This window comes from Aythya marila, assembly GCF_965140915.1.
Source record: "Aythya marila genome assembly, chromosome: 20".
Classification (NCBI taxonomy): domain Eukaryota; kingdom Metazoa; phylum Chordata; class Aves; order Anseriformes; family Anatidae; genus Aythya; species Aythya marila.
Window position 1 is genome coordinate 9,357,977 of NC_139061.1, and position 24,108 is coordinate 9,382,084.

At 41.1% G+C, this 24,108-nt stretch overlaps 1 protein-coding gene across 8 annotated transcripts in view; it reads right to left on the reverse strand.

The window, feature by feature from the left end:
• The window catches only part of BCAS3 (BCAS3 microtubule associated cell migration factor), a 353,644-nt gene that overhangs the window by 228,724 nt on the left and 100,812 nt on the right, over positions 1 to 24,108 (reverse strand). For all 8 annotated transcript variants that reach the window (XM_082776135.1, XM_082776133.1, XM_082776131.1 and 5 more), the window contains exons 14-15: positions 23,323 to 23,456; positions 13,344 to 13,608 (exon numbers count right to left, since the gene is read on the reverse strand). In XM_082776135.1, coding sequence (XP_082632261.1) covers positions 13,344 to 13,608; positions 23,323 to 23,456 — 399 coding nt within the window. The remainder of the gene's footprint in view (positions 1 to 13,343; positions 13,609 to 23,322; positions 23,457 to 24,108) is intronic.

Genomic DNA, 24,108 nt, shown 5'->3' on the forward strand with positions numbered 1-24,108 from the left:
ACACAGCAAATAAGCTGAAGTCCTTTAGAAATATCAAATATTTTTCAAAGAGCAGAATCTTGTACTCAAATTACCTTGCCACACATGGACAGTATAGCAATTCTTATAAGGAAATATGTTTATTAGTAAAGAATAAAGCCCCAGAATTATAACTCCAATGGAGTAACTCCATTCAGCACTGGCAGTTTAACTGTAAATGCTAACTTGGTTGTATACTGCAAGTTAAACATGAATCATACTGTATCGACTACGCAAGGAATACTTTCTACTCCAAATGCTATGGAGAAAATTAAACACCAGCAGCACAGCTTCATGGTAAATGTACCCTCACAAGAACCAGTAAGAACGTTTTCAGCAGAGCATCCGTAGTAACGAGGCACTTTCCCTTGGTAATCGGCCAGACCATGATATCAGCAGCCCTGAGGACACCAAGGCAAGTCCTTTTGGTCAAGTACTTGTCTTTCCAGTAGCTGCCATGAAAGAGGTTTTCAGACAACAGTTCAATAGCTGTGCAAGGAATACATCAAGGCCAGTTCAGCCTAAGGTTTATTTTCCCCATTTACAAGCATTTACCTATACTCCCTCGCAGCTTGGGCCACAGCTCAGGATGCCACAAGAAAGAAGCACTTGCATGATTTACACTCAAATATTACAGACTCGAGGTCACAATTCTGATCATAGCTAAACCCAAATCTAAAACTCCTACAGTAAATCCTAATTCAGCCTTTTAGACATCCAGCGCAAAAAAAAAATAAAATGTCTCAATTTAAGCTGTTGGCAAATCTCTTATTAATTTTACTAAGGGATTGGCAGGCAGAGATCAAGCACACAACTTGCAAAGAGCCGAGGATGTTGTGGCTCTGGTATCTGAAAGCAGAGATTTATTTACAAGTGCAGCATTAGGCTGGATAAACTTTGCCTGCTGAGGCACGGAGAATAGAATCAATTAGCTCCGTCCTTGTACCTGTTTGCTGAGAGCACGCAGCGAATACACCATCCCTCCAAAACCCGAAGCGCGCTTTTCCAGATATTTTACTCCACGAATACTCAAAGGGAAAATGGATTAACTTGAAGACAGAAGTGAAGAAAGCAAACAACAATGGGCTTTGTTGTTGCAGGCAGGGCACAGGCGGCCCTGTGAGCCGCGCAGGGCTGTATTCCCCAGCCAGCCATCATTAACGGGCTCACTTCCACCAGCAAGAAAAGGGAGGCCCGAAAGTGCCGGACAAAAGAAATCCCAGCAGACAGCGAAAAAACAAATTAAAAGCACCATTATAAAACACAGATGCTCTAAGGAAAATAAACTTCACAAGATTTACTGGTCTGTGACAAAGCTGGACAGCTGTGGAAAAGACATCAGTGGGAGCTCCCAGGTAAGGCCTTGCCTGGCGCCGGGCCTCGCCGCCATGCCTCGGCCTGGTGCCTCTGCCCTCACGGCCCCACGTCCGATGTGAAGGGACACCAAGCGTCCCCGGCCACCCCCGAGGTGCCCTCACCACCACAGGATTTGGTTGTTGACAGCTCCGGCTTTTCTTTAGGATTATGGGTGAGTGTTATTAGCCCAACTGTTGTTAAACTGTAATACATTCTGAAGGCGTGAGTGTGAGGTTTAAACACATCAAATCACACATTTCTAAGTTTTAGAAATTATTTTTGGACGTGAAATTAAAGCTACACTTCAGAGTAAACACTGTAGACTTACTAGTTTGTAATACTTCGGTATTCGATCAACTGAAAGAAATTAATGCAGTAAACTCTTCTGATCAACTAAGAGCCTGGGTGAATTCAGGCCAGGTTTTAAATTGGTCAGCCTTTCAACAGAGCACTTTGGGATACTGCTTTCAGAGATGGTCTTTTAAGTGAGAGGAGGAAAAGCATCCCAAGTTTTGCAGCTATTGATGACATAAATACATCAAAAAGCAGCATGGCAGGTACCTATGGCTCCGGCACAGCGCAAGCAGCAGTGTGAAGACACGTCACTGATTCCTGAAAGAACTGCGTTGGTGGAGCTGCACTGCCAGCTCTGCCCTGGGCTTCAGTTCATGGTGCCACACTAATATGACCAAATTACTAACAAGTATTCAAACCTAGCTCTAATACATCTGCACCACAGCCCTGCATGCGGGCAGGAGCCTCAGCCAATTTGATGGAAAGGTTTCATTCATAATTCAGCTTAAAACCCAAACTATACTCCCTAACACGTAAGGGATGCAAACAGCAACTTACCACCAAACTGAACTTAAATAAATTTACCCATTAAATTTCCCCTGGCAGTTTCAACTGTATATGGCATTTCTCTTCTTTCCCGTGTTGGGAGACACTCCTGCATGCTGAACTTTCACCTTGTTAGGCAAGGCAAACAGGACTTGGCCCAGACAGAGTTTTCTGGTAGGAAAGTAATGATCACAAGCATTTTAGTTTCTCTATACACTTTACATGAAAAACTAAAGTGGTATTGAGCACCTCTCAGCTGCATAGTAAAATGATTCTGTGTTGATTTTTTTTTGTTTCTTTTCTTCCATTACTCCAATACAAAAAGCTCAGTAATGCAATGTCATTAAAATTCAAAACCCACTTGATTAGCTTTTGTATCTTACAGTCTTTAACAGACTACATTTCAAAGCGTACCATGTAGACTAATGACATTAGCACTACATATAAACATCTTTAATTTGGTAAATAAAAATGCAGTAACTTGAGGCCATGCAATCTTGTGCAAACCGAGTTCTAAGAAAACAAGCAGCACTTGGCCGTTATTTCTGTTTAAGTGTAACACTGAAGATTCCTCAACTAAACATTCACTAATCATATAATGCAAGGGAAAGAAAATCCTTTCTAACTGGCAAACAGAAAATGGCAGGAAAAACAAAAGTGTCGTGTATGTGGTAGTTTATTTTGCTTTGCTTTTGATTCAATACAAGAAGTTTCACGGATGAGAATGGAAAGCTTCCCAGCTACAGTTCCAAGACTTTCACCCTCCTTTCTGACCTTTTCTCAGACATGTTCCAGTATAATCTGTAATCTACTACAGTCGGAAGAGGAAACAGCAGCGCCCTGGTGAGAAACGCTGCCTTGTGACCTGAATAGAGAACCCTGCGGAAGCAATGCTGGCGTGCAGACGTCGTTTGGAAGAGCCTGACAGACAAACCCAACAGTGTCCAGAGAGGCACGCTCAGTGGCAGCACTAATTACTGCCCAAGTGGGTTTCTTCTTTAATGTTTTGTTTCGTTCAGTCGAACGCATTTTGTCTTGCTTAGTAAAGTGTTACACATTCCCCCAGAAAAAGTCAGGAAGCTTTAATTATTTCACTTATCAATCAATTCTGAATTAAAGTTACATTGCAATTTCCTTGAATTGTATCCCACCAAAATTAGCTTCATTTCACACCCATATCGTCAATATTTCAAACATGATTAAACCCATTAAAGAATGAATACTATGTATCAGCTACAGCATGTATGCACACAGGATTTAGCTACTTAGAGCAAATTTTTCTCTCAGCTAAACTGGTGCAAGTCCAAAACCTATCACTAACTTGATTCCATTCAAATTGATGGGAGAAAATAATGCAGCCGTTTGTTTTCATAATTTTGGAAACTGCTTGATATTGAACCTTTCGAAACACAGCTGCACTAAATCTCATGATTATCCTAAGAAAGCAGAACTTTCTTTTCGCATGCAGGCAAGGCATGTGATAGTGACAGGCACACTCCGAAGTCAGAACACTGCTGAGGCATGCAAGCACCAGTCCAAGTGGCTCAGACACAGACGAGGCAGTGTCCTCTGCCCTCTCACCCAAGCTCCTTGAACTTCAGCCCTTCCAACTTCTCATCAGTGCCTTCCTCTCAAAATCTGAAAATTTGCTCAAAACATTCCCTTCCTCTGCCTGAAGTTTCTCTGTTCTTTCACTACCTTCTGTTTCGAAACTTTGTCCTTCAGTTACGAAGTGTCCCACTGATACTCAAAATCTCCTCTCGGCCATGGCAAGGGTTAGGAGAAGGACCTGCCATGACCCCTTTGCTGCCCGTTATCGTCAACTGTCCAAAAATGGTTTATGAAAATACAGTTTAACCTTAAGCTCTATCTGAGATTTGAACTGTCATTTACTTCTACCATTAACGATGCATGGCTCGCCATTTTGCCTACCTCCACGTGCATTTCTTCTTTTCCTGCATGGAAAAAACATCGCATGTGGGGACCACAGGAGTCAAAGAGGAGAAGAAGCCACTTGTACCAGACCAGTGACGGCGTCCCAAGCCCTGCATCACCTCTCCCCAGCAGCTATGAGGACATCCATAATCTTAACTGCCTTGTGTAAAAAATGTCTCCTCGAAAATCTGAAACAAATGCCTGCTTCTTCCCTTGCTACTTCCCCTCCTCGTTTTGTACAGATACCGGTTTGTTACGTTAAAGTTGCTCGAAGACTTGCATGGTAAAGGTGCCTCCAAGCATCTCATTAGAAAACAACCCCTCCACCACACATACAAGGCTGGCCTCGTAACCATCTTTCAGGATTTATTTAACTAAAAATATTGTTGGTGCTAAGCTCAAGACCATTTATGGGCAAAATGCTCCCTGAAGTCAAAACAACCAAACTTGATTGCCAGCTGGCAATCGGGCCACTTGGCTCCAGGCTTTGCATAGCCATAAAACAGGCTGCAGCACTAACACTTCAGCTGGCTTGCTCCAGACAGTGGTTACCAGCAAAATGAGCCAAACCGGCCTTCCTGCTCTTAGGCCATCTCCAGAAAACACCAGGCACAGGCAGGGAGGAGTACAGAGGGCTGCCATCCCAGCTGTAAGCCTTGCACCTTCAAGTCTTCACAGATTAATGGACTGCAAGGCTGGTTTCTTCTAACTACTAGGCGTACAGCTATGGGGTGTTTTACAAATCCTCCCCAACGTGTGGCCATAACCAACTCTGGAGCAGAAGCCGTGCAGCTATAGCTACCGCAGCACTGGACTTGAGTTTGGAAACCTTCCAAGGAAAGGACTCTGTGGGCTCAGACTTCACAACGAGGTTATCATGCAGGCAGGTTCTGGGCGCTGTGAAGTCCCACTGGTACTTTGGTTTCTTGTATGCAGGAATTTTACTAACACTGTCTGCTGCTGAAGTGCTCGAGAAAAGCTCAAGAAAACAAGCAGGCACTCCTCCTCCTCGCCACATCCACCAGTCAGGATTCACATCAACACGGTTCTGAATTCAAAGCCTTCTTTCAGGGGTGACTCTGAGGCACTTCAGCATTGTGAACTTTAGAAAAGTTGGGTCTCAGGCTCCTCTTTGAAATGATACAGAATAAATTGATCTTTACAACTGTAGCTTTTTTCCATTGAGACTGCACAGCCAGAAAAACTGGTCAGTTTGTGTTAGAAACTGCGAATGACCAGTCTGGGAGTTTCTGAAGGACACCTCCACATGCAGCTGTGGTGGGTGAAGAGATGGGGAAGTTTAAAAACACCCCTTTGCCCAAATTTAGCTTACTAGCATTTAGTATTTATGATAAACTACATGTTAATACATCTGTGACTATTATCTTTTTTTTAGCACCTTTTTACCTTTATTTTATTTTCCCTTGCTCTGGCTGCAACAATTAGCACAACTATTTTAATGTCTGAATTCAACCCAGGTTGAATGCACAGTATTTATCCCAAGTTGTGTGAACAAAAATGTGCCTTGAGAACCACTGCATATGAGAACTTCATAATAATATCCATGGATAATTACAATAAATGGCTTGTCTGAAACACCCATAGAATAGGAACTGAAGCAAACCATAGCAATCTCTCTCGCTCTTCCACCCACCACACACCCTCGGCAGCTCTGCTCTTTTACCCATGACCGTTAAGGATGTTTTCTGGCTCTGTGACAGCATCGTGACTCAGGTCATGAGAAGTGTCAAAGATGCATTTCCTTGAGATGGGAAAAAGCAACTGATTTTAACAGCCCACTAAGACTAAGCAAAAAGAATAAGCCAAATCAGCATATTTAAGGGTAAAGATAAACCTTTTAAAAGATACAAGTATATTTTATTTCCAATCTTAATGCTTACGTTTCTTTCCATAAAGTGTTTACATTTTTCAGACTACCAAAAATGCACAGTTGATTTAAATGCCTTACTTAAGAATAATAAACTCAAAGACAACAAGAGCAGCACCCATTTACTGCATAATCAATCACCGATCATATACACAGGGAACCTGATCCGGACTGCAGGCACAAGGGATCTGTCCTGGATTCCCTTCCAGCAGCACCAGTGGCTGTGTCCCTGGAGAACCCACTGCCAGGGAAAGCAGGAGGTGTCTGGGCTCAAACTCAGCACGTCCATCAGATAAAATGATTGTTCCCACCAGCTCCTCTCCCATTCCTTTCCCTCACTGGTCACTAACGCAGAGCTTCACGTGGTTTCACCTTCCTTCATTCCAAACTTCACCGGTCATGAAATACTTTCAATGCTTAAACCTCGTTTAGCTGATTATGGCCTTGAAAACCTCTAGATTCTACTTCCTCACCTTCTGATCAACCAAATGACAGGTTTGTGTCAGGTGGGTGAAGCTGCTTTTTGTCATTTCACTGATTGCAGCTCTCTCAAGCCCCTGATATTCCTTGACCCACCAAGTTTCTGGCCCATGCTGTCTCCACTGTACCGGACCTCTCTTCTCCTGGCCCATTCCCAGCCCTTTCCGCTTTGCTACTTCAGACACAAACACCATTCACAGAACCACAGAACGGCTTGGGCTGGGAGGGCCCTTAAAGCCCACCCAGTTCTGACCCCCTGCCATGGCAGGGATGTCACCCACCAGCCCAGGCTGCCCAGGGCCCCATCAAACCCAGCCCTGAGCACCTCCAGGGATGGGGCACCCATAGCTTCTCTGTGCAGTGTGTGCCAGGGCCTCACCGCCCTCTGAGTGAAGAATTTCCTCCTAACATCTAATCTAAATTCCCTATTTTAGTTTAAAATCTCTTGTCCTATCATTATCTGCCCGAGTAAAAAGTCTCTCTCCAGCGACCATTCAATAAACCTTTCCTGCACCAGTCCTTCAGCGACCAGCTCTTTTCAGCGGGCTTGTTAGTTCAATCTTACTGCCTGCTTTTATGCTGATCACATTCATTCCTCCTCTAGAACACAGTTCAGCTCTGCAGGCGCCCAGCTGTATACAAGTGTACCCAGTCCTCTGTCACACAAAGCACAGAGAGAAGCCACAATGCAGGGGAGCACACTCCTGCTGGGGCATCACTACCACTGCTATTTACCAATTGCCAATTGGCAAGAACTGCAGAACCCCACCCAAAGAGATGCGTGAGCTGCAGGACATCTTCATTACGCACGATGCATGAGAAGGAAACTCGCTGGCTTGCCTTTTATACACCTGGTTAACTGGTGAGGTTCGCAGACGGAAAAATATCGCTTTACTGTAAACCAGGAGGAAATAATTGGTGGAGCAATTGATAAATAATAGAATCCAAAAATGTAATTTTATCAAATCATTTACAGAGAAACTCTTAAAAATCTGGTTACCATCTCCTTGAACTCCCTTACTACAGCCTCCGACAACACTTGACCCTACAGAAATTGTCTTCAGCTTGATGTTCCCAATACTGAAATCATCCATCTTGACAGGAAAACTTCAGTGGGACACTCACATCTGCGGTAATCCAACTCCTCTCTCCTTTCCACCTCCCTTTCACCTCTCGATCCATCTTTGACATCGCGGTCTCCTGTGTACTACCTATTACTTCCCCTCTGCTTGTCTACCCACAATCTTTCTGAAACAGTTTGCTTTGACCACTGCTTTGGCATTTGCTGTGCTAAATCACTCAGTCATATATTTTTACACTTCATATCTCAAGAACTGCAATTCCCTTCTGATGTCAGTCTCTTTCAATTTTCAATTTATCTGCAGGACTTGCAACTTCTTTTTCAAACGTAAAGCAAACATACATTTGCCCCAGTCTCAGCTCAACGCTGTTTAAAAAAGCCCACTTCTGAAACACTTTAAGCACAGCCGCGAACTTCCCTCGCGACAGAATTTATCAGTCTACTTCCCTACTTCTTTGAAGGGAAGGGATCTTTTCCTTCCACTTCAGAAACTATCCAAAATATACCACCCACTTGTTTCACTTCACTGATTCTCCATCCATTACCAAAAAAAAAAAAAAAAAAAAAGAAAGAAAAGCAGCTAAAGCCACAGCTCATTTCCAAGCAGCGGGCTTGGGGCCAGCAGCTCCCACCTCTGCCCAGCTCTGGGGCTCTGGAGGCTCCTGCCTGCACCCCCGGAGCCAGGAGGGGAAGCAGCGAGAGGTGGAAGCCGTGATCATCCCCGGGACATCTCCAAGCGTCCCGAGCCCACCCGGGGACCCCTTCAAGCACTCTCGGGGCGCTGCGACCCCTCCCGAGGCGCTGAGGAGCGCGGAGCTGCCCGCGGCCACCCGGCCCCGGCCCCGGCCCCGCAGCGCCGGGCTCGCGTCGCCCCCTGGCGGGCAGCGGCCGCCGCCGGGCCCCGAGCGGCCCCGAGCCGGGGAGGCCGCCCGGGCCCCGGCGCTGAGGCACCGCGGGGCGGCGGCGGGCCCGGGGGGAGGCGAGGCCCGGCCCGGCCCCGGGCACCGAGCGGGAAAGGCCTCGGGGCCACAGGTGGAGGCCGGGCCCGCCGAGGAGGCGCTGCCCGCGTTGTTTGGAGCGGCCTCAGAGCCTGCCCCGCGAGTTATCAGCCCCCTTCGTTTGCTTTGAAACTATTTTCGTCCGCCTCGCTCTAAATAGGTGGTTTCTTAAGTGAGTGTTACTTAAAGGAAACCAATCTGTTTTTCAGGAAGGGCTGGTGATGTCAGTCCTTTCAACTCCGCTTTCCCATAAGAATTCTTCTAGTAAAAGTAGTTTCGCTCTGGGAAATAGTGAAAAGTACCACGAAAATATTTAAAGCATCGCGGAGTGCATGTTTATCGAACTTCCAGATTTATGCTTGGATTTTAATCGCATTGAGATCGCCAGGAGGGAAAAGGGAGAGGAGAACTTTTTTTTATTTTTAAAATTAAAAAAGATTTTCCAATGGAAAGTGCGCTACACTAAAATATTTCTAAAGAGCTAAATCCAAGTCTGAGTGCAGTGTATACAGAGCAGCGTGCTTTTTCATAATTCTACATTTATGCACTGCATTTCAGCATAGGTATTAAATTTGAAACGGAACAACTGTGTATTAGGAATGGTCTCTCAGCAAAACTGTGTCATCTAAATAAATACTTCAATCCCCAACTAAGTGACAAGACAAATTCAGAGGGTACTGGATTATTATTGAATATTTTAGTAGGCCGAGATGTGCAGCAAAAGGTTCAACGTGTGCACAACTTACTCGTTTGTTCTGATTATGGAGAATCCTGCAATCAGCAGCAGGAACCTCTGGGTAGAGCTAGACAGACTTTAACTTATTGCTGGTGCAAGGCATAATGTCAACAGCATACCTGTAATTTTTCATTTGCAGAATGAAAATAGTAAGAGTTTTATAGAGCTTTCAGTTTTCCAGCTAAAGCATTGCATTTTTATGCCTAAATGCTTCTTGCTATTCACATATAGATATTCTGGAGATATAACAGGGGATAAATCTGTAGGCATGGTCCTGTTCTAACCAGTTATCATTTACTGCACACCGTGTACATGTGAGGTGGCTGAGTACCACCACCCTCATTTCATACAAGTTAAAAGGTCACATAAGGCCATATTTTACTCTAATGTCCAGCCTCACAACCAACTGATGTTGTAAATCCCAACCTAATAACTCAGGTATTACTGACAATGCACTCTGGCAACTCAACATAATGACAAAAATATAATTTCGCTGGTTTAACAGGCAGAAGAACCCACACAAAATATGTGCTCATTATAAAAGGTGCAAGGAAATACCTCTTTGTCATCCCCTATTTAAGAGTTTGCTTCATTCTGCTAAAAAAGAACAAAGCCAAACTATGATTCACTTGGAAATGAAATCATCTCCACCCCCAATAACGGCTTACATTGTGTGGGTAAACAGTTTGTAGGGGACTGGGAACAAAATGTAAATAGATTGCTTTGCTACTATATACATAGCAAATAGTTTCATTTTGAAGCTAGGAGTTAAAAAAAACAAGTGAGAAAAATATTACGAAGTCTGAACTCTGAAAATATTTACAAGAACAAAAGCTAATCACAAGTTAACATCAATGGAGTATAATTGCTAATCAAAAACGGAAGATAACAAGCCAGTATTTTGCTCATGAAGTCCCTTTTTTTTTGGCCAAAGGTTGTAGCAAGGCTGTTGTAATGGAAACGAAATAACAGCAGGAAGATTAACAGCAGTTTCTGTAGCTTAAGGCTTATTGAACACTTTTGTAGATTGCAAAGGATCTAAGAGGAAAATCATGATTTCAAGACTCCACACTAAAAAATCCTCCAGAAATAAAGCGAGTTTATCACAGCCTCCTGACTCCATCAGTAATCAGAAGTTTGTGCCCGAGTACTGGTGCTCTCCGGGACACACTCACGGGGTCTGTGCTAGTATTTCCACTGCAAACAGGTGGGGGATGATTAAGTAACAGTCTTTCTTGAAGGAAACTACAAACTTTAAATAATTCCATACATGGGGAACACAGAGTTTATTATTCTTCTGTTACAAAATAGGAAGCTGATAGACAAAATCAGCTGAATTAAAATTTACCAAGGGTCACATAGCAAGTTAAAAGTAAAGCTAAGAATTAAACCCAAAGCTGCTCTTTACTGTTCTGCAGACTCATCTGCTCTCCTGTCACCAGACTGCCCTAACTCCTCCAAAAAATAATTACTTCACATTATAATATGATAAGGACCTGTTACAATCTGTGTAAACCCATGTTAGTTCACAAATTAAAATAATTACCAGAGTCTCTGGCTAATCCAGCTGCCACACACACACACACACACGAAATCCCTCCACTGAAAGCCACGGTGAAACTCGGTTGTTTTTTTTTCCAAGTGGATGATAAATGGGTTTTTATAAAAGGCATATAATATGGTTCAATATCCTGCCTGCCATCAGTTAGGTAAACTAAAAGATTATTGAAATGATTTTACCAAATGTATTATTTTAATTCAAACATTTTTTTTCTTTCTGTTTTTTTTTTAAGACAACTGTTTCGCTTTGACTCTAAAAACTCTTATTTTCACGTAAAGCACCATGGTGCTCTGGATTATCTCATTTAAACAACAACATCTGTATAAAATCCTACAGTTATTGCGTACTCTTATGCCAAGCCTGGTAGGTGGATAGGAGATGCTGGTGTTAAAAGAAACCTACCTGATATGCAAGAAAGACACCAAGTTCTCTCTGTTTTATTTGTCCTCCATGTATCAACAAGATCTGTCATCTCCATAGCAGCATTTGTATGTGTATGTACGTGTGTGTGTGTGTAGGTATAAAAATATGTATATGTATACGTACTTCTTTCACATCAACATTTTTCACACAATTCCCATCACTTTCTTATGTAAAATTTTCATATGAAGCCTTGCAAGTTACCACCAAACAGCCTCAGCACATACCCAACTTTTACTCTTTACAAAAGCAATGAACACAAGCTGCATGAAGTTACCTGCCTGCCTTAATTCTCAGTTCCAGGAGCGGCCTTCAAATGCAGCGAATTCTTTAAATAAAGCAGTGATGTCTGCAGAGGGATCTTAACAAAACTCTGATTTTTCAAGTCTTAAAGCTCTTGAGACACATTCATGCATCCTGCTCCCTTTCCCTCAGTAACACTGTGGCCCATGCATGTCTTTCTTCCACCTAGAAAACCTGCCCATCACTGAGGGTTCTAGAGCAAATGAAACTGATGTTTCTTCTCTAAAAAAAAGTGTCAAAACTATTCAAAACTTCAAATTTATCTAACAGTACTATAAAGGCCGCAATTTACTGCAATTTCCCCTGACAGGAAACAGAATTGGTTGTATGAAAGCTACACAAATTGACAGTTCCTTCCCCCCTCTATGTGATGTCAACAGTTAGAAGGGATTGGATGTGCTGTAGTAAACATTTATTGCAATCCCAAGTCTGTTCCAAGCATGACGTGCTGAGCTGCTCTACAATGATGAGAGAGAAGGAAACTACAATGGTAGATACACAAGTATCTCCAACGAGGAAACTAGAGAGAACAGTTTGGGTGCCTTCCAGTGGCTCCAAGCAGAAGAGCATGGCTCCAGAACAGCTATGCAGAAAACCTGGTTTAGAAACATCCACAGGAGAAAACACAGAGGCTTCTTAAGAGACAACTCTGGTCCCCTTAATAATCAACAAGCCATAAAAATGTTCCTCTCATTCAAAAATCTCACAAAGGTTATCTCTAGCAGTAAAGATGTTGACTATGACAGCACACAATTGGGGTTTCACAAGCACTTCTAATCCTACTCATAATTAGGGAAGAGGAACTGTTCCTTGTGATTTTTAATACTTTTAGACTGGAGAAGTGTGGCTAGCCATCCCAAACTGGTATTTAAACTTTCACTTTGATGGAAGCTGCGACTTACTCTCAGAAAGGAGAGGTAAGGATGCAGCAAATTCTGAATCCAAACAAGCCTTCCAGTTAAGGCTTCGTCAAAGAGAAGGGCAAAAACAAGCATGCACACCACAGGAGTAGGATTTAAGGTTTTTAAGCTTCCTAAGATTTTTTCCCTATGTACATTACTTTGTCACATTTCCCCCTCCCCTCCCCAAAAAAAGGGGAAAAAAAAGATAAAAGGAAAAAACAAACAACAACAAAAAGGTGGTCAAAAACCTATGTCCTCAACCTCATATTGCCTTTCTCCTTGACGAGTATTTATTGTGGATATCCAGATGTGCTTCATGATTATCCACGTGGATGAGCAGTAAGAATCCTGAAGACCTCCAAACTTTCAGTTTAGAATAGAAATTATTAACACATCTGTGGTAGCACAGTTTACTTAAGTAGGCTGCAACACTACAGCTATCTTTCTTAAGTATTTATGCCTTGGCTCATTCCTGTAACATCTGCACACCCCACGTATTTTTGCGTAACAGTTGCAGCACCTCACTTTATGAAACTCAGTTTTTAGTGGCAAAATCTACACAGGTAAACAATGAACTAAATCAATTACTGCAATATGCAGCAAATTCAAAGCTTCTGTTTTTCAGGGTGTTACCAAATACTACTTTACTGAGAAGCTGGAAGACTAGGTTTTTAGGTCAACATCTCCAATGGTGTTTAGGAACCAAACCCTCGTGTGTCAGGCAAGGGGAACTGAAGTGTTTTGGAGGACATGGGCATTAGCAACGCAGAGGGAAGGTTCTCCTGACAGTGCAGGGGGGAGATGAAAAAGAAAAAAGGGGTTTACCATGGAGTGGTGAGCCAGAAGGACTGCTTGACAGGCCTGGAACAGGGCTACAGCGTCCCCCTTGTTTAGATGTCAGCTCTTGCTCGATCTCTTCCAGCCCCGCACTCTTCTGGAATCGGCTCATGCGGTTCACCACGCGGGGTGACATGTGTGTTCGGACGCAGGGCTGGCCACCGTACGGATTGATGGGGAAGACATGGGAAGTGCCCCGCAGCGTGCTGACCACAACCCAGCGACAGTCATGGCTGAAGGAGATATCTTGTACCTAGAAAATTGAGACGTGAAATGGAAATGTGGTCATCCATGCACACGCACCTCTGAAAGGAAACGGACTAGCATGTTTTAAACAGAAGACAAATCTTAATTGGAAATGTTAATAAAAAGACTAAGTGTTGGCAGTAACTTGATTTTTTCTCATAAATACCAACTGAACTTTGATGCAGTGCAGTACCCAGTTCCAACCCTTATGCACTTTTCAAAATATTCTGAGATTTTTTCTTTTAAGCAGGCCTGAACTTATCAAAACATCCCAGGATGCAAAGCACTACATAAAGCCACAATGGCTTGATGTAATTTTCAAATAGAATTTAGTTCTAAAAAGAGTTGGGAAATCATTTCAATTACATGTTTTGTTATTTGCTTGCTTATTTTGATTTTTAGAAACTGCCCACAAGGGGGAAAAGGGAGGGATGAGAACAAGAGAGACATCTCATCCCTGGGCCTGATTTTGACAAATACTGGCACCCAACACTGTACTTAAAGTTAACAGAAAAACCATGTCCTACATATCATGTAACTTAACCAACCCCAAATCAATGGCCAGGATTTTCAAAAGCTGTCTCTGATGGTCTCTGATCCTGCTACTCAGTTTGTCCCTCAGTGGCACTACCATCCATCCAGGTGTCCCATAACTAAAACTTCTGGTTTTCTGGGTTTAAAATGTTGTCAGGAATAAACTTAATGACTTTGGCTATTTTTCTCTATAAAATCACTCAATTTTACAGGTAACAAACTTCACTGATCAGCTATTAAAGTCCCAAGAAAGAGCCTAGTTAGGTTTCTTCTTCTACATATGAGTTCTTATCTATCACTTGAGAAAGACAACCATTACTTGTAGCTTAAAATGGTTGGTCTTGAAGCAAATATAGAAATACAGTTGAAGTATTTTCTATTGTAGTTATTCCTTGCGTGGATCTCAGGTATGAACCCCAGAAGGACTTCATTCTCTTTTAAGTGTGCTTTACATAACACTTTGATGGAAAGCAAATTCTTGCTCCTTGAGGAATGCTTTAAAAGCGAGATTAAACTTTGTTTCCAGCCCCATACTGGCAGACAACTCAAGAAAACAAGTAGTCTAGGGTAAAACGATTTATCATAGAAAAAAATCCTAAACCAATTCTTCCAAAAATGTTTTTAAAGGTAAAAGCTGACTAAAAAGAACTACATAGAGAAGTGGGATTTAACACGGCAAACAAACACATAGATGACGGATTAGTTTTCATTATATTATTAAACAGCATAAACTAAATAAAATTCTTTAAGATTTCACTGAAGCCAGTTTTACAATACACTAGGTACTCAAATTGGAGTAAACACTGATAAAATCTTGACAAATATTCCAGAAATGCATTCCAGCTATTCCAGACAAAAGCAGCAAGTATTCATCAAAGTGCAAGTTTCCAACTGAGCCCTGAAGCCTTTGAGATAAAAAAAGGATTTAAGTCTTGTGACTTGTGACAAGATATTTGGCTGACAGACTGTCACTGCACAAAATGCTTCATCAACGTTACACAGATAAACTAAAAAACAGCGCTACACACCTGCTCTTTTCAATTACAGTGACATATCCAAACGATCTGCTAGCGATATGGCTAAACAATCTCCCTGAAATCTGACAGGATTGGCACTTCCAGTGATTCTGCTTTTACTGACATAAAGTCACAGCACTTAGAGCTCCTCGTTTGCCTACAAAGTGTTTCACCTTAATAGATTGCTCAAAAAGGATTAGAGACCCCACAGGGATTAGTGAGAGCCAAAAAAAGAAACCCCAAAGCTGTGGAGTCTGAGAAAAACTATGGCACCAGGAGGGTTTAAATACCTGCAGTTTAAAGGGGCGATTTCTACCAGTCCAAATCAAACCTCCCAACCGTATACAAATTACCATTCTCCATTATAATAGAAAAATCATTAATACAATAAAATCATTAAGCCTACTGGAATGTATTTCCAATCCTAATTAAGGCCCTATTTTTAATCTCTGGTAATATGAAGAATGGCCACATCTGTCTTTACATGCTGCTGCCTTTGCACACATCCCTGCCTTCCAAATATTTGGTATTCAATTATATTGAGCTTTCCGTTTCCCTCCTCATCTCCCCAACTGTCCGTCCCAGCCTCAAGGCAGAAGTTTTTCTCTTCCTTTCTCCCTCTGCTGACTTGCTCCGTGCCTCCAACACAAGCTGTTTCTATCTTGCTCAGTAAACTTTGTATAGTTTCCTGCTCCTTGCCAAAGAGTCTCCTGCCCCGAAACCCCGGCGGTCTGAAGGGTCTTTGCCCATCTCCCTGCAAACTGACATCTCGGAGCCGCCTTCCCAGGGCAGACACACACAGAGGCCCCCCGGTACTTCAGTGTCACCGCCCAACTCTTTAAATCACTGCTGTCACTCACGTCTCCCCCATGCCCTCTCATGTTTTTGGGAGAGCATTTTAGAGGACAGTTCCATGAGATGCTGGAGAAAAAATTGTATCTCACTGTACTAAATAACAGAAATGTCTGTTTCCGTTTTAATACTCATTTTTTAGTATGCATCCTTAGGATTATGTTGTTTTTAAAAAAACAGCACAAACCCATCTGTGCAGCACAAAAGAGTCCTTAACTCCTCTTCAGCAGAACTGGAAGAAAGCAGGGGAGCAGGCTGCGAGGAGAATGCTTGCTACAGCATTCTCAGAAATCACTTGAAAAATCAGCTGTGTGTGTCCATGAAAAGAAAATATAAATTATCACATCAGACTTGCTATTATCCACCACACTGTTACTGTACATTGCGCAGAGTTCTTGACTGCTTCTAGTATAAACAAACTGCACAGTGGCCCATTAGTGGTTTTCAAGTTTATGCTAAGCGTTGCAATTTATTGCTGTCCTTTAGGTTAATGTACTATTATTTCATGTATTTATAATATATTTCTGGATTTGTTGTTAATTATGATGTAATGTTTAGATACCAAAGATCAATCAAGACCCCACAGTGTTTACAGATATATGTTAATAAAGTACAAAGTACACTAGATCTCTCATGATGTAAAGTTTACTCTTTAGCTCAAGGTCAACCTCAGATTTAATACTCATGTCTGTATTTCAAAATTTAATCTGTCTGTGCCAATAAAAGGAAATACAGATCTGTGATTCTGCTTAACTCAGGAACATTTAAGATACTTTAAATTGCAATATCAAATAGTTTTGAGGGGAATAGCAGCGCTTTCTCTTAGCTTTATGACTACTTCCTCCTAGGTTGTGAGCTGTTTGCTTACTTAAGGTTCGATCTACATTACTTGGCTACCCAAAAGGTTTGGTGAAATCCCTGGTACCTCAAGGTCCGCATTAGGAATGCCAAAGCCTTTACTGGCCCAGAATAACGCGCTTCAGACAACTCCAGAGTGTTGTAACAGAGCGTGTTCTCAGTGCTCCCCTGGCCAAAGCAGGTATTCTGAGACTTCTGCTGTACTCAAATGTTGTCCTTCTTCCACGAATTCCAAATAGTGCAGATGTGAAATAAGAATCCCCAGTCACACTGCTTGGGTCGTCCTCTTGAAAATGCTTCTTTGTAACTCCATGAGCCTACCTCCCTGTGCTTGGAAAATCCTTCAGAAAACCCCATGAAAACCTAGCTTTTGTTAGGTTTTGTTTTGTTATTTTTTTTTCAGAAAACCATGCTAAAACCTAGCTTTCAGAGTCGGAACTAAGACAGTGGGGTAATGTAGTGTATGGACTCCTACAGGGGTATGTCGTGGATCTACCGCTCGAACTGAAGAGCAGCTTCCAGGACTGTACAGACCAAAACATTATTTCTGATATTATGAGAATCTGGAGGAAATTAGCTAAGCCTACAGCTTCAAAGACGATATACATTTACTTTTTATACAGAGGAAATCTATATAAGTTTTTGCTATCATTCTTTATTCTCACAGCTTCTCCAAATTTGAATATGAAGTTAATTAGAATATAATCATAAAATTTAAAAATATAGTTCAAGCCATAACTGGGAGAAAACAAAACAGAAGCAAGGGCAGCACACAGAAAACTTATTTTAAAAGCAGTTGATTGAAATGGGGTAGTCAGAGGTATGGCTGATTACACAAGGAATCACACGGGACAGGCAGTGACCTTGTTTACCACGACTCCTGGGAATGAGTGGCAGCCCATACCCAGCCTCTCGATTTCATCGCTTCTGAAAGTTAATATTGTACTAACCTGCTGCACAACACTTACATTTATGCTATCACTTGTTTTCTTACAACGGAGAAGGAGCTGTACTGGGCTATCATGGTACCTATAGGGCAGAGGCGAGTGATGGGAAGGACGGGGCTGCAAAGCCCCACACTGACGTGCTGCTGCTCGTGTCCTCCCCAGGCACATCCCCTCCTGATGTGTGCAGAAGGCAACAGACAGCACAGCTCACAGCACTGCACCGTGAGTATTCACGGTCATTACAAGGAACAATGATTAAAATGCATTTTGATCTTCCTAGTGCTCTTCTTCTCCTGCTGCCCCTTTTTCAGGCGTGGTAAATTCCACCAGTAACTGTGTATATTCCTGGGCATTTTACTGTGTTAAATCGTACCTCAACATTGAAGTGAAACAACAATAAAGCATGAGCAGCACTACTGCAATAGGATTGTAATCCTGTTTCATGCACCCTATGCACTGTCACAGAAAAAACATGCCATTATTTGAAGGACATGACCTAAGTATTTAATTATGCTGTGCAGGAAGATGGCAGAAAGAACAATTAAAAAAAAAAAAAAAGTGCTGAACAACATGAAAGCAGCAGTGCTGAGGAGGTAAGGGTCAAAATAAATTAGAGAACTGCTCTGTATTTAACTTTTGTTTGGTTGAGAAAATTAAGGAAATGACATGACAACAAACATAAATGAAAAAATAATAAAATCATGAACTACACAATACGATTTATCAGACCCACACGGACCTAACTCTGCCTCCCTAAGTAGTAAAAACTGATTTCGATTCTGTATAAAAACAACAGCAGAACCTGGGCACACTGAGGCATTCAGGTAGGGTCCTCCAGCCCGAATAGCTGCTCTGTATTAATAACCAACATTGCAGGCACCACCATGCTTTGAGCTCAGTCTCCCCTAGTTAGCTAAGCTACTTCTAACTGCAGCAGTTTTTTTATTGTCTGCTTTCATCAAAGACCGATCAACTTCTTTTAATCAATCTTTATTATTTCAAGACTGTCCCCAGATTCTTTCCTCGAAATGAGAAAGTCTCTCTTCCAGGGACTAGTTCAATAATTGTGACTCCATAACTATGCCACAATAAAGAAAGAAATTTCCATTAACCATGAAGGTTTATATCAGACGTTTGCTAACCAATCCAGTGTTTCACTACCTGGACTCAGTACGTGATGCAAGTTTCAATAATCTCTATGAAATCACAACAGGAAAACATGCACGTGTCCCACAGAGAAGTGTAAAACAGCCTGTGTTCTGGGGCAGCCCATGCTGGAATGTTTTTATCATTCCCTCTGTTTACCTATACTGACTGAAGTCAGTTATAACAGCAGTTTGAGAGGCAGAATAACAAAAGTCTGACAGCGTAAAAGATTACAGAGGACCCTGGCCACTAGCCCACTGATGCTATCGTTCCGTTTATTTGTTCTAGGTTGAGATAATGCTGTTTTCAAGGATTTTTTTTTTGTTTACAATTTAAGATCAAAAGGAAAGGATCATCAGGTGACAGACTAACTTTCATCTGCAAGTAAATGAACTTCCTCAACTCAGAACATGCTATATCTTCATTAAAAACTTTATAAAATGCTCTTGGATAAAAATGAGTGCAGTGAGTGTTGACTCACAATGCAAGAACTGTTACAGTAAGAAATCTATCCTTAACCAAAATGGGTGCCACATACACATTTTTCCTTTTGCAGCAGAAATGTGCAAGCATGGATCTCTAACAGCTTTAGTACTCTCTCTGCCATGGTTAAATACGACCAGCACTCACAGTGGGCCTTCGTGATATAACACAGTGCATCCAACATGCTGGTTCTTGTTCTCTTAAGAAAAAAAAAAAAATCTAAAGCCTAAGTAGGTCTTAAAGACTAAAAGATCTTAATTCAGTGTAACCGAAAGACTGGCTTCTGACTGTGTTTGCAGAAAAGTAACTCGCAAGTTGTGACCTTAGGACTCACATCACTCAAACCAGCAAAGTATCTGAGTACTTCACATTCTTTCAAGGCCGTTGTCCTCACAATTCCCTTAGGAGACAGAGGTCCACTTTCCATCTTAACCCATCTTGATCTTGGTCACAAAAAAAAGCTAGTGGCTTAGTTAGGAACTGAGTGATCTTCACAGTCCCAATGTTTTATTCAGCTGATCAGACTTCTTCCTGTATTTGCTGCTCAAAGTCAGCTAATACAACATAGATTTGCAATAACAACACTTTAATGCTCAATAACACTCTGCTTCATTGTTCAAAGCATGCAGAAAGAGAAAAGGAAAACCATGTTATGAAGACCAGCTGTGAACAGTCTGGGAGAGTGCTACTACTTACCTTTCACTTCAAACCAGGAAGAAAACAAGCTCAAGAAACCTACTTACTGCAGCACAGCACCTAAATCTCCCTCAGCATCCTGACGCCAATGCCAAGAGGACTGCAGGGCAGTAAAGCCCTAAAAAGATCACTAACAATGTAGAAGACAGCTAGCAGCTGCCTTTGGACACCAGTCCAGGGGATGATGAACTCAGGTAGTTCAGAAAGTGCTTATGATCGTACACTGAACAGCAGCACAATCTGCTGTGAGCTACATTTTAGAGCACTGAAAGCTCATCTTGTGGGGAAACTTACAGCAGCCTCATCCCTCTCTCCCCCATCCAACAGAAATGTTCCAACTAGCACGGCTGGAGCTATCGGGATAGACCGTCTGGGCAAACACAACGTTCTGTATTGAAACAAATTTTCATTTTTCCTTTTATAAAAATCCAAGTGTGAAGTCTCTGTGTTACCCCATTCATTAATGGATGATTTCAGTGATGCTGCCTGGTTGGAGTGGCCATCTCACTGCAAATGCTCAGCGCAAATTGTGCTTTGGCTGAGGACAAGATCCTGACATCCATGAAAGGAGACAACCTCTACAGATCTCTTCTCAACCACTCTGTGCATTTCAGAAATAAAGAGAGACAGATACTGTCTTTCAGGCTGAATTTTCTCAACCCCAAACCAAATCAGACTTTGTCATGAATTTACAAAAAATAATGCACAGTAGAGCATATATTCTTTAGTTTTATTAAGTTAAAGTAAACGTATAACTAATATATCTGACTTCATAGAAAGACATAGGGGTGACTCAGAGAGACTGCTTGTTTGCAGTAAATCAAACAGAGATTTAATAATGGCAATTTCAACACTTGCTTCTTTTTCTTTACTAAACATTAAGCAGGCAACTTAATCCACTTAAGATGCTTCTGTACACGAGTGACAGGGGGGAGGGACTTCCCGGCACCTTCTCCGAGGAGGCAAGTGAGACATACAAAGCTACTGGTCTGCCCAGAGACCACGAGGGATGAGGTGAAGTAGATGATTTCAGTACAGATATTAAAATACCAATATAACAAGGGCATATGATGATGTTTAAACCATTTATAATGAGAACTAACTAAACTAATTTTGACACTGATAATCACTCGTGTCCGTCAACATAAATTAGAACTTTTTATAGCTCCAGTACAGAAGGTGACCTTTAAGACCATTGGCCTTGATTCACAATTAGCTTTAAAACAGGGATAAAAAGTCTGGTTGCAAATGTATAAATACTGTTCCTACCAAGAAAAAAGGTATGGAGGCTTCCAGAATGTCTCTCAGAATATCTGCATTGAGAATTTTAAATTGAACAGCCTCCAATCTTCTTGTCTAGTGCTACTCACACCCTTCTTACTACACAACAAAAGCACTGCTATTCCAAAAGCAAAAACAGAAACAGTCATTGTATTATGTAAATGTTTTAAATGATAGATGTACATTGAGAATCCCAGGTCCCAATACTGTTGCTGGATAGTTTAATTATCAAGGGATCTGTAAAATCCACCAATATGCCTCAGACTGGTTAGAATTTTCTCTATCTTATACTATTCCAAAAGCTATACTGTTCATGTCCCAAATGAAAACTTTGTGGCAAATGAAGAAAAAAATTTACTATGTTGATTCTGAAAATTTTAATGCAATACCTTCACACAGATGCTAATGCTGTATCCAAAAGACTTGCATCAATAAAGGTTTAGTCCTAAAACATGTCATGTTTGCTTTCCAGTGTACGCCTTAAAAATAAATTTATCAGCTGTAAAATAAAGAAGAACGTCTTTGTTCCTACTGACTGGACTAATACACTTTGGTTATAGGATATTTACATTTTTTTTCTAAGAAAGCAAAATAAAAATGACACACTAAGGACATTATATTACACACTCTAGTAGATGACAGAGTATAAGTACAGACAGATCTCTAATAAGTGCCTGTTATATTATTTATAAAAAATATTTATGAGATAATTATTATATGTATTACCCCATATATTGAATCATTTTTTCCTTATTTCCTCTCACTTTTCAGATTAGCTATTCCTTCCTATAAGAAACCATTACCTATAATCGTAATTTCATTTTGTCAGTGCAGCAGCAGCAGTGCTTTGGGGTGTTTAAACTACCAGGAATTTATATTCACATAAACTAAAACATTATCAACGATTACATTATTAAATAAAGCTGCCACACCTTCCTAAAGGTAAGGCAAAAAACTTAAGGGAAACTGCACAACCCATAGGAAAAAAAAAGGTTTGAAGCAACTGTAATCATGGTACCACAATAATCCAAGCTTCCAGTGTCAGGGTCATAATCACAGTGCCCGAGGCTTCTCTCTGTCACACAAGTTTACATCTGCCAGACTGTCACAAGCTTGTGCTTTCAGTGTGTAATTGCATCAGCAAGTGCAAGACTCATTTCTTACCCTCTGGTGACATTTTTATTTATGTATTTAAAACAGGTTCTTCAACAGTTACTCAATGCTACAAAGGTGAGGCTCTCCTGATGCCCAAAAGCAGTGCAGTGACGGATCTAGGCAGAATACATTGCACTACTCCTATCACAGTGATGCTAGCAAACAGTGATAGAGTGATACCTCTAACATTTTCCCATTTTATCAGTAAGTTTATTGAGCATTTTTAAATATAATTTCAGACCCTTTCACACTATTATGATCTAGCCTAATGTAATCTTTAGGAAAGGGCTTGTCAAATTGGCAAGTTAAAACTCTATCACTACAGTCTCCAACAAGATCCCCCATTTTGCTTAAGTGTGGATAAAAGTTAATCACAGTCTTTTGATTAACTCTTGCTTTCAACTCTCTGATTGCCTTTCTTTGGCTTTTACCACCCAAGTCAAGCAAACCCTGACAATTGCTTCAGAGGCACTAGACAAATGTTTAACATGTTACATGAGAAAAGGTTAAGTACAAACACAGCTAATAATCTGGGCTCTTTGGAGGCAGTGTCATATCTGAATAAATCTGACAGCACCTCATTGTAAAGGGCAAGAATTTATTATTGTCCAGGTTAAACGCTATGCTCTTATCCTTTTTGCGGCTATAACATAAGAAAGGCTCTTTCTGTGCTGAAACAAACATTAAAGTGCCAACATACACAAAATGTATAAGGTGTCTGGGGATTATTCTTCAGCAAATAGTTTAACTTACTTTGGCTTCAGTCTCTCCCCTGTGAAGTGTATACAAATGATGGACGGCACTTTGTGATGATGACCAAGGATGTGTCAGTATTTGAAAAACATGGAAATCATGGCCTAATGTGTCAGTAGTGACCAGCAACATCCCTGGGTAAAAAAAAAAAAAAAAAGAAAGAAAAAAGAAAAAAAAAAAAAAAAAGAAAAAGAAAAGCACAAGAGATTAATCACTTCAAAAGAAGAGGCTTAAGAATGTCTATCTAAAAAAGCTAGAGTGTTTTATAATTTGTTTTCTGTAAACAAAAGAAAACAGTTGCAGGAAAATTACTGAATTGTAAAGGATTCATTTCATAAAAAATGAATCCAAACTTCAACTGAAATCATACAACACTATCACTGCTGAAGTAGAACAGTACAAATCTATCAAAGTCAATTGAAAAATCTGGGAATATTCAAACTAAAGCTGGGAAATTTGTGTGACCAATATAAAACAATGAAGTGATGAACACTGGAAACTCCCAAATGCTCTTCACTATAAAAGAGCCAGTATGAAAAAAAGATTGATGTTTCCACACTATTTTAGAAAGCAGAAACACTACAAAACACAGCTGAAATAACCCATACCAAAAACAATACTGAAGAAGCATCTTTCTTATAAACGTATATGAAAGAAACTGTCTGATTTATTGCTTGAAAGGCAGCAAATCAGAGTTGAGAGCTTTCAAGTGAAATATTAAATTAGGTACTAACTTCATTGAAAACAGGCCACTGATGGATGTACTGAAATGATTAAATTAGAAGA